At 48.8% G+C, this 16,064-nt stretch overlaps 1 protein-coding gene across 1 annotated transcript in view; it reads right to left on the bottom strand.

Annotated features, from left to right (window-relative positions):
- Positions 1 to 254: 254 nt before the first annotated feature.
- The window catches only part of DYNC1H1 (dynein cytoplasmic 1 heavy chain 1), a 1,596,152-nt gene continuing 1,580,342 nt past the window's right edge, over positions 255 to 16,064 (bottom strand). The window contains exon 78 of the mRNA XM_078660192.1: positions 255 to 678. Coding sequence (XP_078516318.1) covers positions 550 to 678 — 129 coding nt within the window. The 3' untranslated portion in view covers positions 255 to 549. The remainder of the gene's footprint in view (positions 679 to 16,064) is intronic.

Here is a 16,064-nt window from a genome sequence, read left to right as displayed (position 1 = left end):
GGACTGCTCTGCAGCGCTACCCTATGAGAGTCAAGTGCTACAATGGAGTGTTTGGTTCCCAGTGGTAAGTGCAGACTCATTACTTGTGCAGACCACACAACTAATGACCTATTTCCCTACATCAAGTATGTTGTTTTGAGTAAAAAGTATTTTAGCACCATCTGTGTGTTCCAACAAAGTGGTTTATGAAACAGACGAAAATTGAGACTCAAGTTTTGAGACCATATTATCAAAGAAAAAGACAGAAGCACAAGTAATGCTGTAGGATGTTTACTTCTGTTAAAATGTGTCCTGTAACAGTACAGTTTAAGACAATATAAAACTTCAGTTCCTTTCCACCTCCATCTTTTAAATATCAACCATAATCAAATTCTCCCCCTTACTAAAAACCCAACTGTGTCTAAACATTCTTTCCTTGTTTGAAACATACACAGCCCTTCATACAACTTTACAGAAATCCATCTCCACTACAATAATAACCCGAGTGTTTTCAGGTAATGAGCAATAATAAAATTACACTCGTAGTTTATTAGACACAGATAATCTGTGTTACTCGGTGCACAGGATTGCAACACCACGTTCATAGAAACAGCGGGGATCTTCCTTAGTAGCGATTTCAAAATCGACTGTGAAAATCAGATCAGCACGCGTAAAGTTCAGATAAACAGGCAAAGTCACCTAAAAAATAAAAATATGACGATTATATAATGCAATTTTATTTCAATGCAACTCATGTATACCATCAACAATTAGTGTGGTTTGCAAAGCGTGTTAGAATATCAGTTAATCATCTACGATAGTACCATGAGTATCATAAGAGCAATGTATTTACATGTAACAACAGATATCAGACATTGATATGCAATCAGGGCACCACCGTGAATATTGCACATGCTGCCTCTCTCTAAGCACTTAGGTACTGATCCATTTCTCACTACTGACACCATTTCACTAGCCACTCCAGAATACCGGACCAGCTGCATTTTCTAGTAATCCAGAAGACCCTCTCCGTGAGTATTCCAAAGGACGTGGTACAAACTATCAGGTTAAAGTTGGAATCCTTCTATGGAACAATAAAAACATGGGGTAGCTAGATTGTCCTTTTATGGGCCTGTAGGAAATGGGGAGATGGGTTTCTTAAATATTGAAAATGATGCTTGGTTCGATAAAGACCCACCCTATAGTGGTCTGTATTGGACCTGCTAAATCATGGCTGAAAGAGGAACAAGAATACTTTTAAATTAATCTAGAACACCTGACTGATAGCCTCATAAGGGCAGGCAAGCAAGGGGCTCCTCCCAGATGACAACTGTTACCTTGCTTGATCATTGGAATTTAGTTACTCAGTGAGAAGAGAGTAACTAATTTCCAGATCTCTTGAACACCAAATGCATGCAACCTAGATTGTATACAAGGCATGATAGATGGATATTTCAGTCTTTGTACGTGCCCTGATGCTTAAAGATCCGTGTTAAAGGTAAAGTACGTGACCACGAGTCCTGTATTACTCTAATCTATTTGGCTCGGAATGCTCAATATCAACTAGCCAAGTTGCCATGTTGGATTAATACACCAAAAATAAAGGTCGAAGGTTTTGCGGATGACAATAATGAAGAAGTTACTTAGCGTTGTTAATAATCTTTTAGGCATATTTCCTACCTGCAGGTTCCTCACCTATGAATAATCCCAGGTAGTGACTGGATCCAGAAAACGTTTGCGATTCCTCGGACTTTGGCAGGTGGTTTCGATTCTGTTGAGATGTCAAGTTGTGATGAAGTCATTGGAGTCCTAAAGAACAAGTTACTTACCTTCGGTAATGCCTTTCCTGGTAGAGACTAACTGCAGATTCCTCACCCTTTGAATTCCTTGCTGTATTCGGAAACTTTTGCACAGCAATACCTTCTAAAAGGTGGGTCTGTGGAATGGCTTAAACTACAAATTCTTGCAGAACAGATTGGGTGAAGTGTCCCTCTTGCCTGATAGGACTGTGCTGGTAATAGTGCTTAGTGAACGTGTGCAAGGATGTCCAAGTAGGGGGGCGTTGCCAACAGCCATAGAAGATGGCTGCTTGCTAGCGCTGCTCCGGCACCCGCAATCCCTATCCCTGATCTATCCTGTTACTGATCCTGCCACAGGAGGCATATCCAGACGCACCAGTTCCTGTAGGGGGCCGAAATTCTGTGCAGTAGCGGCATGGCAAAGAGGGATGACCGCAGGCTAGCGTGATCTAGAGCCCGGACGGGAGGAGGCGTGTCAGGACGGGCAGCCTGCACGCGACCCACGCTGTACTCTGAGAGTACTGCTCTGCTGGGGACCCCCGGTGAGCGGTGAGTCCCAACGTTGGAGCCAGCTGTGCTGGGGCCCCGCTTTCCCTTGCAAGGTGCGAGGAGTTGTGCGAGTGCTTCGGGGCTGCGACAGCCTTCACTATATTGTCTGCAACTAACCGGCCGGGGACTGCCACAGGATCACAGTGACACTCGGCGCACTGCCATCACCTCTGGCCGCTTGAAGCAACGGGGAAGTGCCCTGGCGTTCCCACGGGAGGCGCAATGAGGACCGGACACAGGACCCTGACAACGGCCCAGGGTGCTGGAGATTGTGAACCTTGTCAGAAGGCAGCAGTGTTCTGAAGGGGAAGGCGCTGCCCATATTTGCTTAGATAACAGAGCCCCGTGTGGCATTGGCCACCCCACCTGTCATATTCAAAAGGACACTGAAACGATCCGATCAGAGACTGCAGCCTACTTGACTCCCTCATCAAACAGCTGCGACACAGCAGGGGGGGGGGGGGGGGGGAATCCGACAGGCCACGTAGTGTCCACTGAGGTAGGCGGCGGTAAGTACCCCCTAGCAATGGTCCCAGCGACCATGAGTCTAAAATGGCGACAAACAAGGGAGGTCGAAATGTGCATAAAAAAAAACCTGACAAATTTGCATTTCTAAAGACACAAGAAGGGGGGCAACCAACTTTGCCCAACAACAGGAGGGCTAACAAGAGCCACCCACCCTCCAGGACGCATTAGCAGCCATTAATGGAGTCCGCACATCACTTAAGGGCCATATTGACTCAGTTGACACCGACATATCCCTCAGGGTGGACCTACACAAAATGGACTCCCGGGTGCAAGAAGTAGAGGACGTCACACAAGAACTTGTCACTGATGTATCTGCGTTGGAAGGATAGGTTTTGGAACTACAACAAAAGACCGAGTTAATGGCGGACCAGCTGGACGACTACGAAGGGAGTTCGCGGTGGAATAACGTCCGCATTTTAGACGTGCCAGAGATGGAGGAGGGGCCAGCAACGGATCTCTTTGTTCAAGAATTGATGACCAAGTACTTCCCGCCTAAACACCTATCCAACTACTTCTCTATTGAGAGAGCCCACCGTGTACCGGGTGGTAAACCCAGGCCAGGGGCACCACCACGACCTATCCTGGCGAGAGTGTTTAACCTCCGTGATTGAGATCATATCCTTCAGATGGCCCACTGTGCCCCTCCTTTCAGATTTGAGAACAGTACGGTAGCCTTTTTCCCCCGACTTTACTTCCAAAGTCCAAAAACAGAGGCATTCCTTCTTGGAGGCAAAAAAGGCTCTCAGGGAGCAAGAGAACAAATACGCAATGCTGTTCCCCGCGACACTACGTGTGGAGGCAGATGGCAATAGCTAGTTCTTCACAGACCCTGCCAGGGAAATGGATTGGCTTGACGAGTGGCGGAAAGTGGGAGAAAATTGTTGTCCTGAGCGAAAACATAATTGAAAGCAGCTCATAACGACCGCTTAGGTGACCCACCCATCAAAGAGATGATCTATATTGAACGGTGATGCTCACGAAGACCCAGGAAATTTAGACTTAATTGAATTTCAACAGACAATCACCTGTCGAGGGTTGGAAGGCCACCGGGTAGGCGGGGCGGGATGTGCGATTGATACAGCCAGGCACTACATCAATGTTTTCTATGATCTTACTGTCGTCTGGGTCGGGACGGCGCCACTTTGAGGACCTGAGGAAACACTCTGTGATGAGTATACTTTATGATATATACTGGTTCCTGTGGATACAACATTTAGTTTCCCATGTCTAGGGATGGGAGCCTAGGTGTAACCAAGGCCTACCAGGGGCTGCAGCATGCTTTATGCCACTCCTGGCTGGCCACTCAAACTGACACAACTGGCTGATCACTCAGCTGGGGCAAGGTCGTGTAATCACCCCTTGCTTAGGTATAGTATTCCTATATCTACCCTTATATATAGACACACAGTAACTGTGAGAAGTTGGCCTGATGTGCAGTGCTCACTATTCTAGTGATCACTATATATCAGTCCAAACAACCCTTATTGATGATTGGTTGTAAGTCAACCTTATAGACCAGCTATCCTAGTAGCATGGATACGAGCAGTCTAAGGCTAAGACTCTAGCTGGTCTATAAGGTTGACTTACAACCAATCATCAATAAGGGTTGTTTGGACTGATATATAGTGATCACTAGAATAGTGAGCACTGCACATCAGGCCAACTTCTCACATTGGTGGCAGCGGTGGGATTCCGGAGGAAGGACGTGCAGCAGACCGCAGTGTTCTTGGATGGTGCCTGCGGATGCAGGGTGACTACTCCTTAGCCACAAGGGAGAATCTTGAGGAAGAAATCGTGAAGTCCTTTTGTGGAAAGTGGTATCTTGATTCCAAAGATGATCTGATCTGGAAGGGGGCCAGTCTCTACCTTTATCTGGGAAAAGGGGGCTGGCACGCGACTAGGTCCTGCCCTATGGGTGGGACCAGGAGGGGGGTGGTTACACCCACTTCCTTGGCGGGCTTTTCCCCAGCACAGGGTCTGGAGTGTCCCTGGAACTGGTTCAAGCCAGCCTATGCACAGTGAGCACCGGGGTGCCACGTGCAGTCACCTTCCTCTGTAGCCCTGCCTACCTACAATACACAAAATCCTGTCTGGGACGGTGCTGGCACCGCCCCTGGCAGGAAACCCTTTGTCCTTATCTCCTGCTCTGGGAGGACTCCCAGCAGCAGGAGGGCAGACTTGTGTCTCGGTGGCAGCATCCATTTTGTGGAGCTGAGGCTCTGTTTGACTTTAACCGGGGTTAGGGGTTACATACATGTCGTGTCCCTCTAGAAGGGTGGAATGCTAACCCCGTCGCCAGAATTGGCGAGGGGTTAGTATTCCAATTCGTATGACACCTTACTCGACATGCTTTGATAAAGCGATACCAGAGTTGGCATTTAACCGCGAGGATTATAATGCACTTAAGAGTATATGGTATGCGATATCATGGAAACGGCCAAGGGATAGATCCTGAAAGCCGCAGACAGGCTCAGCTCATGCCAGAGCACCATCTCACACGATTCCAAGCACTCTGCCTTCAGGATTGTTAAGGCCTGCCATAGGAGTGACTGATAGGAGATCTGTGTGTCCATTTTAGGGTTAGATATAGGTATACTATATCTAAAGCAAAGGGTGAGTACACCACCTTGCCCCAGCTGTCGTGCAGCCAGTTGTGTCAGTTTTGGATGGCCAGTCAGGGGTGGCATAATACATGCTGCAGCCCCTGGTAGGCCCTGGGTACACCTATGCCCTGGGTACCTAAGGTACACTGTACAGGGACTGATAAGGGGACTCAGTATCCAATTGGATATGTACCTAGGGTACATGGAATCCATTTTACAGAGAGAGCAGTAGGCCTGGGGCCCTGAATAGCAGGGTCCCAGGTCAACTAAGTCAGAAAACCAGCAAAACACCAGGCAAAAAGTTGGGGGCAACCATAGTCAGGGATCTACCTTCCTACAGTAACCTATAAGTCACTCCTATAGCAGGCCTTAACAATCCTGGAGGCAGAGTGCTTGGTTATGTGTGAGATGGTGCTCTAGCATGAGCTGAGCCTGTCTGCAGCTTGCGGAACCATGTTATGTTATGTTATGTTATGGATTATTTATAAAGCGCCTATCACCACCGGTCTCTAAGCGCTAAAAACAGAAAAACATAACATACCGGTACCCCAGGAAAGCCCTCTGCTATTTCACCGCCTAAACTGGAATCAATGCCTTTCTAAATAGATGGGTTTTCAGTTTAAAGGGTAGTAGCTGTGATTCTTCCTTCAGAATGGCCGGGAGCTCATTCCACAGTTGCGGGAGAAGCACAGACAGGGCCCTGCCTCCTCTGGTTTTTAGTTTGAACCTGGGTTGAATCAGATTGGAGGTTTTTCCTGAGCGCAGAGGTCTTCCAGGAACATACCTCTTCAAACGTTCCTTAATGTACTCAGGGGCTTTCCCAAAGAGTGCCTTATGGGCCACACAGAGACATTTAAACTGAACTCGAAATTTCACTGGAAGCCAGTGCAACTTCTGAAGCAGGGGAGTTGCGTGCGAGTTTCTAGGCAAAGAGTGGATCAGCCTTGCTGCATCATTTTGAACTACCTGCAGCTTCCTCAGCAGTTTCTGTGGCAGGCCAAGATATAAGGCGTTGCCATAATCAAGTCTCGAGATGACTGTGGCAGATACAATCGATTTCAGGGTGGAGGCAGATAAGATGGGGACTAGCTTAGGTAATTGCCTCAACACACCTACACAAGATCCAACCACAGCAGAGACTTGAGGGACCATCGAGAGATCCGCATCGATCCTCAGCCCTAAGCTCTTTACCACTGACCCAGGAGAAGGAGTGATTCCTAACTCTGGGGGCCAGTACAGATCACTCCAAGGATTCTCTCGGTTGCTGATCGCCAACACCTCCGTTTTATCAGCATTCACTTTCAACAGATTGTTAGTCATCCAGTTGACTGTGAAGCTGAGCAGGTTCCTCACTGATTCCTGGGCCTCTTTAGTGTCTTCCAGCTGGACCAATAGCTGGGTGTCATCTGCGTAGTTGAATATTTCACAGTTCATACGCATGAGCTCTTCCACCAACGGTTGTAAATAGATGTTGAAAAGCAGGGGGGATAATGCCGACCCCTGGGGCACCCCCCAGGTCACGTCACTGATCCCGGACAACTGGTCTCCCAGCTGCACTCTCTGAGTTCGTCCTGACAGGAAGGATTCCAGCCACTTGAGCACCTGGCCTGTAATCCCCAGTTTCGCGATGCGTCCTGTCTTTCTTCACAGGCTCCATAGACTTCAACGGCGAAACCCGACACATCTTCACACCTTTGCACCCGCTTTCTGTGGGTGAGGTAACGCGAGTACGTCGGTGCACCCAAGGGTATTGACTATCCAAGTGTCTAGAGTTTTTAGTTGTTTCCCTCTAGCTAGACCGGAAGTGTCCTGAATCCGCCTTTTTCTAACTGCTAAGTTCCCATTGACTTAACATTAACTCACGCGTGTGTGTAAAGACACTGCACGCGCCGCCTGTGGGCCTCCTACTCCTAACCTAAGGGTCAGATAGTTTAGCCCCAGCGATCCTCTAGGCCTTTCCTTTTCCCAAGTCGTGGTTATTATACCACTTACTTAGTATATGGTTTTACGCGCCCCTAGGGCCTAACTGTAAATTGTGCTATTTAAAGTATTTCTAAGAGTAACTTGTTATGTGCTTTTGTCTCTGACCTCAATGAGTTCAGAGGAGTGTGTTAGTAAATAAATACATATATATTTTATATATATCCTGTATGGTGTCCTTTCATTTGATATTCAAGGGGTTACATATGGTAAAACAGCTGGCTTTCCACGCCCTCAAGAGTCTTTTAGCGTAAGACTCTTCTGTCCACGCTACCACTAGGATAGCTGGTCTATAAGGTTGACTTACAACCATAAGGGTTGTTTGGACTGGTGCAAGGTGTTCACTAGAATAGTGAACATCATATACCAGGCCAACTTCTCACATTGGTGTGCAGTGGGTGGGATTAGAGCTTGCTGTTTTACCACTTGTAATCTTGAGATATCATTTGAAAGATCACATAGGTACCTGTAGGTACATATAAAAACAAGTCTTAGTATACTTAAGTTCTACTGAACTTAGCTGTTGTAGAGCCTGGGCCTAGCACACCCTGACTACAACTCCTAGACAGGTTCTGTAGGAAAACAAATAGTGTAGGTAGGTGCAACACCCCACCTCACTAGAAAACATGTCTCGGACAGTGAACCCTAGTGGTTCTCTGCCTGCAGAAGTAGATACCTTGAGGACTGCTTCGAGATATGAAGCCTTAGCCTTCCAAGAATTGAGACAATTGTGTACTTCTAGAAGGCTAAAACAGGGTTCACACCTTAACATCAAGTTCCTGGTTGAGCTCTTAGAAGAGTATGAGGCTCAACAGCCACCTAAGACAGGTGACACAGGCAGTGCAGATGAAGTCCTTCCCGCCTCAGATGATAATGCTGATACTCCAGTACCAGAAGAGGAAGAAGAAGAGGGGGGAGAAGGAGATGATTCTGATCTTGAGACAAACAGTCAGGTCCCAGTCAGAAGACTTAGCCAGGCTAACCTAAGCATACATGGGAGTCAGTATGGGCAGCCCCTATACAGACCCCCAAGTGGGCTTAACCAGAGGCAGAGAAGAGGAAGATCCCACTCTAGGGAATCTCTCCACTCTCATGCTTCAAATAGCTCTCATGGCCTTGCTCAGAGAGGGATGACTTCCCCTCAGAGAAAGGAACATGAGGCAAAGATGAGAGAAGCTGCTCTTAGGATTGAGAGGCAGGAACTTGAGGTTGCCCTGGCCTAAGAGAAGCTTGCTCGTGCTAGAGAGCATAGAGAGAGTGGGTTAGAACCCACTGGTGGCAGCAATAGCCCTAAGGATAAAGATAGGTCCTATGAGAATAGACACCTAAGCAAGATTGTGCCCCCCTACAAAGAAGGGGATGACATCCACAAATGGATAACTGCTTTGGAGAGGGCCTGCAAAGTACAGCAGGTACCCCAAAGTCAGTGGGCAGCAATCATATGGCTCTCCTTTTCAGAAAAAGGCAGAGATAAGCTCCTCAGTTAGTGATGAGGATGCTAACAACTACTCTGTCCTGAAGAGTGCTCTGATTGATGGGTTTGGCTTAACCACTGAACAGTACAGGTTGATGCTCAGGGATATCCAGAAGACACAGAGTCAGGACTGGACTGATTTTGTAGATTGTGCTACTAAGGCTCTGGAGGGCTGGTTATTGGGCAGCAAAGTACAGGACTTTACAGGATTGTATAGAACAAGTTACTTACCTTCGGTAACGCTTTTTCTGGTAGATACAATTTCTGCCTGTGGATTCCTCACCTTGTGAATATCCCCTTGCGCCAGCAACATTCGGAAATTCTTTTCGTAGCTTCGCGCCGACGTGGACTTGGACGTCATAGAGGCACGGCAACGCTCGCGACTCCGCTGACGTCACCGACGCCTATAAGAGGCCCACGCCGGCGTATTGACATCAGTTCCGCCCTTTTTTCCGTGCCTTCGAGGCACACGGACGGACCAATGACAGTAGATATATACACAGTATACGCAGTACAAATATCAAGGTAACACACACACACAGTGTGAAGCAAATGCAAAAAAACATTTGAAATAAACAAATACATAATAGAAACTCTGGCCTAGAAGAGTGGACAACGGGGAGGCGGGTGGGTCAGTGAGGAATCCACAGGCAGATATTGCATCTACCAGAAAAAGCGTTACCGAAGGTAAGTAACTTGTTCTTCTGATAGATACATCTGCCGTGTGGATTCCTCACCTTGTGAATAGAGTCCCACAGCAGTCCCCACTCCCGGAGGAGGGTGTCCACTCTTCTAGACCAAGAAATCCTGGAGGACAGAGCGTGCAAAGTGACCGTCCCTCCTCACTTCGGAATCCAAGCAGTAATGCTTCGCGAATGTGTGGAGGGAAGACCAAGTTGCCGCTCTACAAATATCCTCTACAGGCACACCTCTAGCCAATGCTGAGGTCGAAGACTTAGTTCTAGTAGAATGAGCCCTTATACCCTCTGGTGGTTCCTTACCGGCCAAAGAGTAGCAGATCTTAATACAGAGGACGATCCATCTTGACAAAGTCCTCTTATGGACCGCTCTTCCTCTCTTGCAGCCAGCAAAGCCAATGAAAAGCTGGTCATCCACTCGACAGTCTTTAGTTCTGTCCAGGTAAAAAGACACCGCCCTCTTGGGGTCCAGACGGTGCAATCTCTCCTCCTCCTTGGAAGGGTGTGGGGGAGGATAAAAAGTAGGAAGGGTAATGGATTGACCAAGGTGGAAAGGAGTCACCACCTTTGGCAGAAAAGCAGCCCTGGTCCAAAGAACCATTCGATCAGCATGAATGGTCAAGAAAGGGGGCTTGTGACTAAGAGCTTGAAGCTCACTTACCCTCCTTGCCGAGGTTATAGCAACGAGGAAGGCCGTTTTGAGAGTAAGAAGCCTCATAGGACATTTGTGAAGAGGCTCAAAGGGAGCACCCATCAAAAAGGTCAATACAAGATTTAAGTCCCACTGAGGCACAATAAAAGGAGTAGGAGGGAACTTATTTGTGAGGCCCTTCAAAAACCTTAAAACCACAGGAGATTTAAAAAGTGAAGGCTGGTCAGGCAAACAGATAAAAGTCGACAGCGCTGAAAGATAGCCCTTCACTGTGGCAACAGCAAGCCCCTGTTGCGCCAGAGAAAGGGCAAACTGGAGAATATCAGATAGATGGGCTCTCAAAGTGTCTATAGACTTCTCCCCGCACCAAGTAACACATTTTGACCACCTATAAGAATAGATGGACTTAGTGAAGTCACGCCTGGCTGACAAAATGACATCCACTACATCAGGCGGGAGAGAAAAAGAACTCAGGTTGCCCCGTTCAATCTCCAGGCATGAAGGTGTAAGGTCTGGAGGTGGGGGTGTAGAACCTGCCCCTCCATCTGGGAGAGGAGATCTGCCCTGTGAGGGAGACGGAGCGGCGGGTGAGAGGAGAGGTGGAGAAGGTCTGAGTACCACACCCTTCTTGGCCAATCCGGGGCGATCAATATAACTTGGGCCCGGTCTTGGCGAATTTTCCTCAGAACCCGAGGAATCAAAGGTATGGGAGGAAACGCGTAAAGGAGTTGATTTCCCCAACTCAACTGAAACGCGTCCCCCAAGGCTCCTTGCATCGGATACTGAAGACTGCAGAATGACAGGCAGTGAGCATTCTCGCGAGTGGCGAACAGGTCCACCAGAGGAGTCCCCCACATCTGAAAGATGTCGTGAACAACCTCCGGGTGAAGCCTCCACTCGTGGTCGGCAGAGAACTGCCGACTGAGACTGTCTGCACGAACGTTCTGAACACCGGCCAGATGATTTGCCATCAGACAAATCTGATGGTCCTGAACCCAGGACCAGAGACGCAGAGCCTCTCTGCAGAGACACTGCGACCCCACTCCTCCCTGCTTGTTGATGTACCACATCGCGGTCGTGTTGTCCGTCAGGACCTGAACCGACTGACCGCGAAGGGAGGGGAGGAAGGCCTTGAGCGCCAGACGTATTGCCCGCAATTCCAGAAGGTTAATGTGAAGCAACCTTTCCTCTGGAGACCAAAGACCCTTGACCTCCAGGTCTCCTAGAGGAGCACCCCACCCGAGAGTGGATGCATCCGTTACCACTGTGGCCACCGATGGAGGAAGTTGAAAAGGCTTCCCTTGTGACAGATTGCCTTCCACACTCCACCAAGACAGATCCGCTGCAGTTTCTCTGGAGATCCTCACTGACTCCCTGAGATCTCCGTTGTGTTGATACCACTGCCTGCGGAGGCACCACTGGAGTGCCCTCATGTGCCAGCGTGCATGGTTGACCAGCAGAATGCAAGAAGCCATCAGACCAAGCAGACGAAGGACCTCAGGACTGGAACGACCGCTCCATTGTAAAATAAAGGAATCATTTCCTGTATGTCGCGAATCCTTTGGGGAGGAGGGAATGCACGACATACAGTTGTGTCCAGTACAGCACCTATGAACAGGTTGAACTGTGAGGGCACCAGGTGAGACTTGGGTACATTTATTGAAAAACCCAACCTGTGCAACAACCGAGTTGTCCCTTGCAGATGATGGAGCACCTTCTCTAGCGACTCTGCTTTGATCAGCCAGTCGTCCAGATACGGAAATACATGAATCCCCGACCTTCTGAGATGAGCTGCCACCACTGCCATCACCTTGGTGAAAACTCGAGGTGCAGTAGTAAGACCAAACGGAAGGACCACAAACTGGTAGTGTTGCGACCCGACCGTATAACGGAGATTCTTTCTGTGTGACTTCAAGATGGGAATATGAAAATACGCATCCTGCAAGTCGATTGACACCATCCAGTCTTCTTCCAGCAGCGCTTGAAGAACCTGTGCAAGAGTGAGCATCTTGAACTTTTCCTGCTTCAGGTAGAGGTTCAAGAATTGGCCGAAGTCTGCCATCCTTTTTGGGGATCAGGAAATACCGGGAGTAGCACCCCTGACCCCTTTCCTGCTCTGGAACCACCTCTATCGCACCTTTTCGAAACAATGCCAGGACTTCCTCCTGCAGGAGAAGCAGGTGGTCCACCGAACAATAACCCTGGCAAGGAGGGTAATTTGGGGGAAACTCCCGAAAAGGAAGAGCATACCCATTCTCTACAAGATTGAGAACCCAAAGGTCCGATGTTATCAATTCCCAATCTTGTAGAAAATGGGTAAGCCGGCCCCCCACTGGGACCACATGATCCGGAATGGCGGATCTAGGGCTGCTTTGCTGTGTTGGCAGGGGGCTGGGAAGGGGAAGAAGAGGAGAAGGAGGAGGAGGAAGCCTGACGGCCTCTAGGACGGGCTCTTTGCCTGCCCCTGTATGATTTGTACAGCGTATTTTGCTGTTGCTGTGGCTGCTGCTGAGATGGTCTGTAGGAACGAAAGGAAGATCTGCCAAATCCTCTGAAGCGCCTTCCAGTAGTACCCCTTGACTGAAGGCCCAAAGATTTCGCAGTGGCCCTACTGTCTTTAAAACGTTCCAAGGCAGCATCAGCCTTCTTGCCAAGCAATCCCGAACCATCAAAAGGTAAGTCCATCAGAACAGACTGAACATCTGTAGAGAACTCCGATGTTTTAAGCCATGCGACTCTCCTAGTGGCCACGGAAGAGCCCATGACCCTCGCCACCGAATCAGCAGTGTCCAGTCCACTCTGAATCACCTGCCTCGCAGCAGCCTGAGTGTCCGATATCACCTCCTGAAAATCCTTTCTATCTTCCTCAGGGATTTTCGGAATCAACTGTTTGACAGAATCCATCAAGGCATGGATATACCGTCCCATTAGACAAGTTGCGTTGGTTGACTTTAACGCCATACTGGCTGAGGAGAATCCCTTCTTGGCAGTTTGATCCTGCTTCCTGGATTCTTTATCCCCAGGAACCTGCGGAAAAGCACCAGCCGACCTCTTTGAACAGGCAGCCTGCACAACTAAACTCTCAGGCAGGGGGTGTGTTGACAAAAATTCAGGGTCACCAGGTGCAACTCTATACCTCTTCGCCACTGTCCTAGAAACTGCAGGAGCAGACAAAGGTTTCTTCCAAACCTCATAAATGGGTTCAGATAACGCATCATTAAAAGGCAACATGGGCTCAATAACAGAGGAGGGTGAATGAAGAACTTGAGTAAGAAGATTTGGTTTATAATCAGCAGTGGGCAGAGTAATATTCAACAAATTTGCCGCCTTTTTGATAACAGTGTGATAAGGTACCACATCCTTTGAAGGCACATTCGACACTGAAGCCAACTCCCACTCAGGAGACAGTTCAAGCCCACTGGCTTCACCCAGGTCCTCAAAAGGATCTTCAGACTCCTGTAACTCTCCTTCCTCCATTTCTGCATAACGATATTGATCTTCCTCCAGAAGTCTCTGGGCTTCTCTCCGTGACCTTTCCTTCACGATAGAAGTCGAAGGATCCGGAATCGACACCGACGGGGTCGGGGCCGGCGTCGAACCCGAAGTTGGATGAGGTCGTTTCACACGAGGTCGAGCAGAATCCTGCTTCGAAGTCGTAGGCACCGGCATCTATGGAGTCGGTGTCGTACGCTTCGGCGTCGACGACACAGGTGGTGTCGGAAAATGCCAATTCGGTGGTAGAGCCGGCATAAAAGGCATGAAGGGCGCAGGAGCATAAGCCTGGGGAACACCCAAGTTGAAAGCCATAGGACCCGTGGGACCAACAGGTGCACCAGACGGGTACATCGCCCTGGAATAAACACCAAACATGGCGTTCAAGAATTGTGATGGATCCTGACCAGGAGCCGGAAATTCTAGATACGGTCCTCCGGGCTGTTCCCGAGGAGGCGGAGTCGACACAACGTTCCCTCTTCATCGAGTCCGGGAACCGGGGTTGACGATCCCGCAGGCACCGGAACCTCGGCCTCACCAGCCCCCTGCTCCTCACCTTCATCCTCCTGACCAGAAGGATTGGACGGATCTAGAGAATGGATCTGCTTCGGTGACTCGGGCGAATTCGGATGCGAAGCCTCACCAACAAAGTCATGATCCTCCGACGCCGAAATCTCCACCTCCTTATTAAGAAGTTTGACCTGTGACTTCGGCCTCGAACCAGAGTCCTTTTCTGAGTGATGACGTGACTCATGGCTCCTCTTCTTGTGTTTTTTCCTCGAGGACCTTGAAACATGAGCTGAAGACGACTCCGAGCGCGACTTCGATCGAGACCTCGACCTCGAACGTTGAGATCGAGACTTCGAAGCTTTTTTAACTTTTTTACTCTTCAGTTTTGCCACGAGGAGTTTCGTCTCCCTTTCTCGTAGGGCCTTTGGAGTCATCTTCTTACAACATTTCTTTTTGAAGGCGTAACACGCCAGACCTGTAGCATTCCTTACATGAATATCTCGCTCTCCACCGGGGAGGCGGGCAGGCGCTTATGACTATACCAGAGATACCCCTACTACAGAACTGGAGTTACAGGACAGAAACTACTCCTTCAGTAGTAGGGGATCTCTGTGTATAGTCATAATCTAGTGAATAGAATGGCAAGCGCATCCCCACACCAAAGCAGCGGTGGAAAAAAGAGAAACAACACCACTACTGTGCGAACAGATTTCGCAGCGAAGCCTGCCCAACCTGAGCATCTGCCCTGTCATCAGTGTCCAGACAGTAATGCTTAGCAAAGGTATGGACGACTTCCAAGTGGCCGCCTTGCAGATTTCTGCAATTGGAACATTACGGAGCAAAGCAGTCGTGGCAGCTTTGCCCCTGGTGGAATGAGCCTTAGGTTTACCCCCTAAGGTCTTATTAGCTTTTTGGTAACACAGCTATATGCAGGACACAATCCACCTAGAGGTCGCAAGACCCGTCCTGACCGATCCATAATTGATAAACAATTGGTCTGACCTACGAATATCTTTGGTCTTATCCAGATAACATTTCAACACCCTCCTAACATCCAGGGAATGTAAAGACCTTTCCGCTGGGATGAAGGATTCTGAAAAAACGTAGGCAAAGTTATGGTCTGGTTGACACGCAAATCAGAAATAACTTTTTTTTTTTAAATGTATTTTTATTGCAGTACTGATACACGGCCATTCAGCCCACAACCCGGAGGTCGGGCGGCAAATTGTAAACAACGTATGTACACGGGCTCAGCAAGAAGCCCGACACAGACAATCATCATGCTACATCTCAGCTCTGCTTTTACTTTCGTTGTAAATAAAGAAAACCTGATAAAGAAAGAAAAACCCAAGAAACAGCCCCCTCCTCCCCCTCCCCCATTGCAGCAAAACTCACCCATCGATCTGTAGGCTAGACAACTTAGACATAGGATCGAACGTTCGTGGGGTAATTTGTATGTGTTGTCCGCCCACCAACCCCCCCCCGCCATCAGTGCAGTAGCAGTTCATCTGTGAGCGTGTAGGAGGAAACTATCCATAGTGTGTAGGAGTCTATCGCATTACAGGGACGCAGGAAGTTCAGCAGCATCGCTGTCCGTGTCGCTAGGGGAGTTGTGATCGCGCAGGGCTTGTACTAATGTTTCCCACGCCTGTGCAGAGTCCAGTGCTTTTTCATTTTGCTGCCGCCTCGCTAGTTGGTAGCGCAGGGTGCTCTCCCCCTCAGCCCATTTGAGGAAATCAGTGCACCATTTAGTGCCCGTTGGACCAACTCGTGCCTTCCAGCGCCGCGTTATTTCCCGTT

The sequence above is a fragment of the Lissotriton helveticus genome, chromosome 9, assembly GCF_964261635.1.
Source record: "Lissotriton helveticus chromosome 9, aLisHel1.1, whole genome shotgun sequence".
NCBI classification, from domain to species: domain Eukaryota; kingdom Metazoa; phylum Chordata; class Amphibia; order Caudata; family Salamandridae; genus Lissotriton; species Lissotriton helveticus.
Note: the sequence above shows the minus strand (reverse complement) of the source record. Positions and strands in the feature narration are given on the sequence as shown.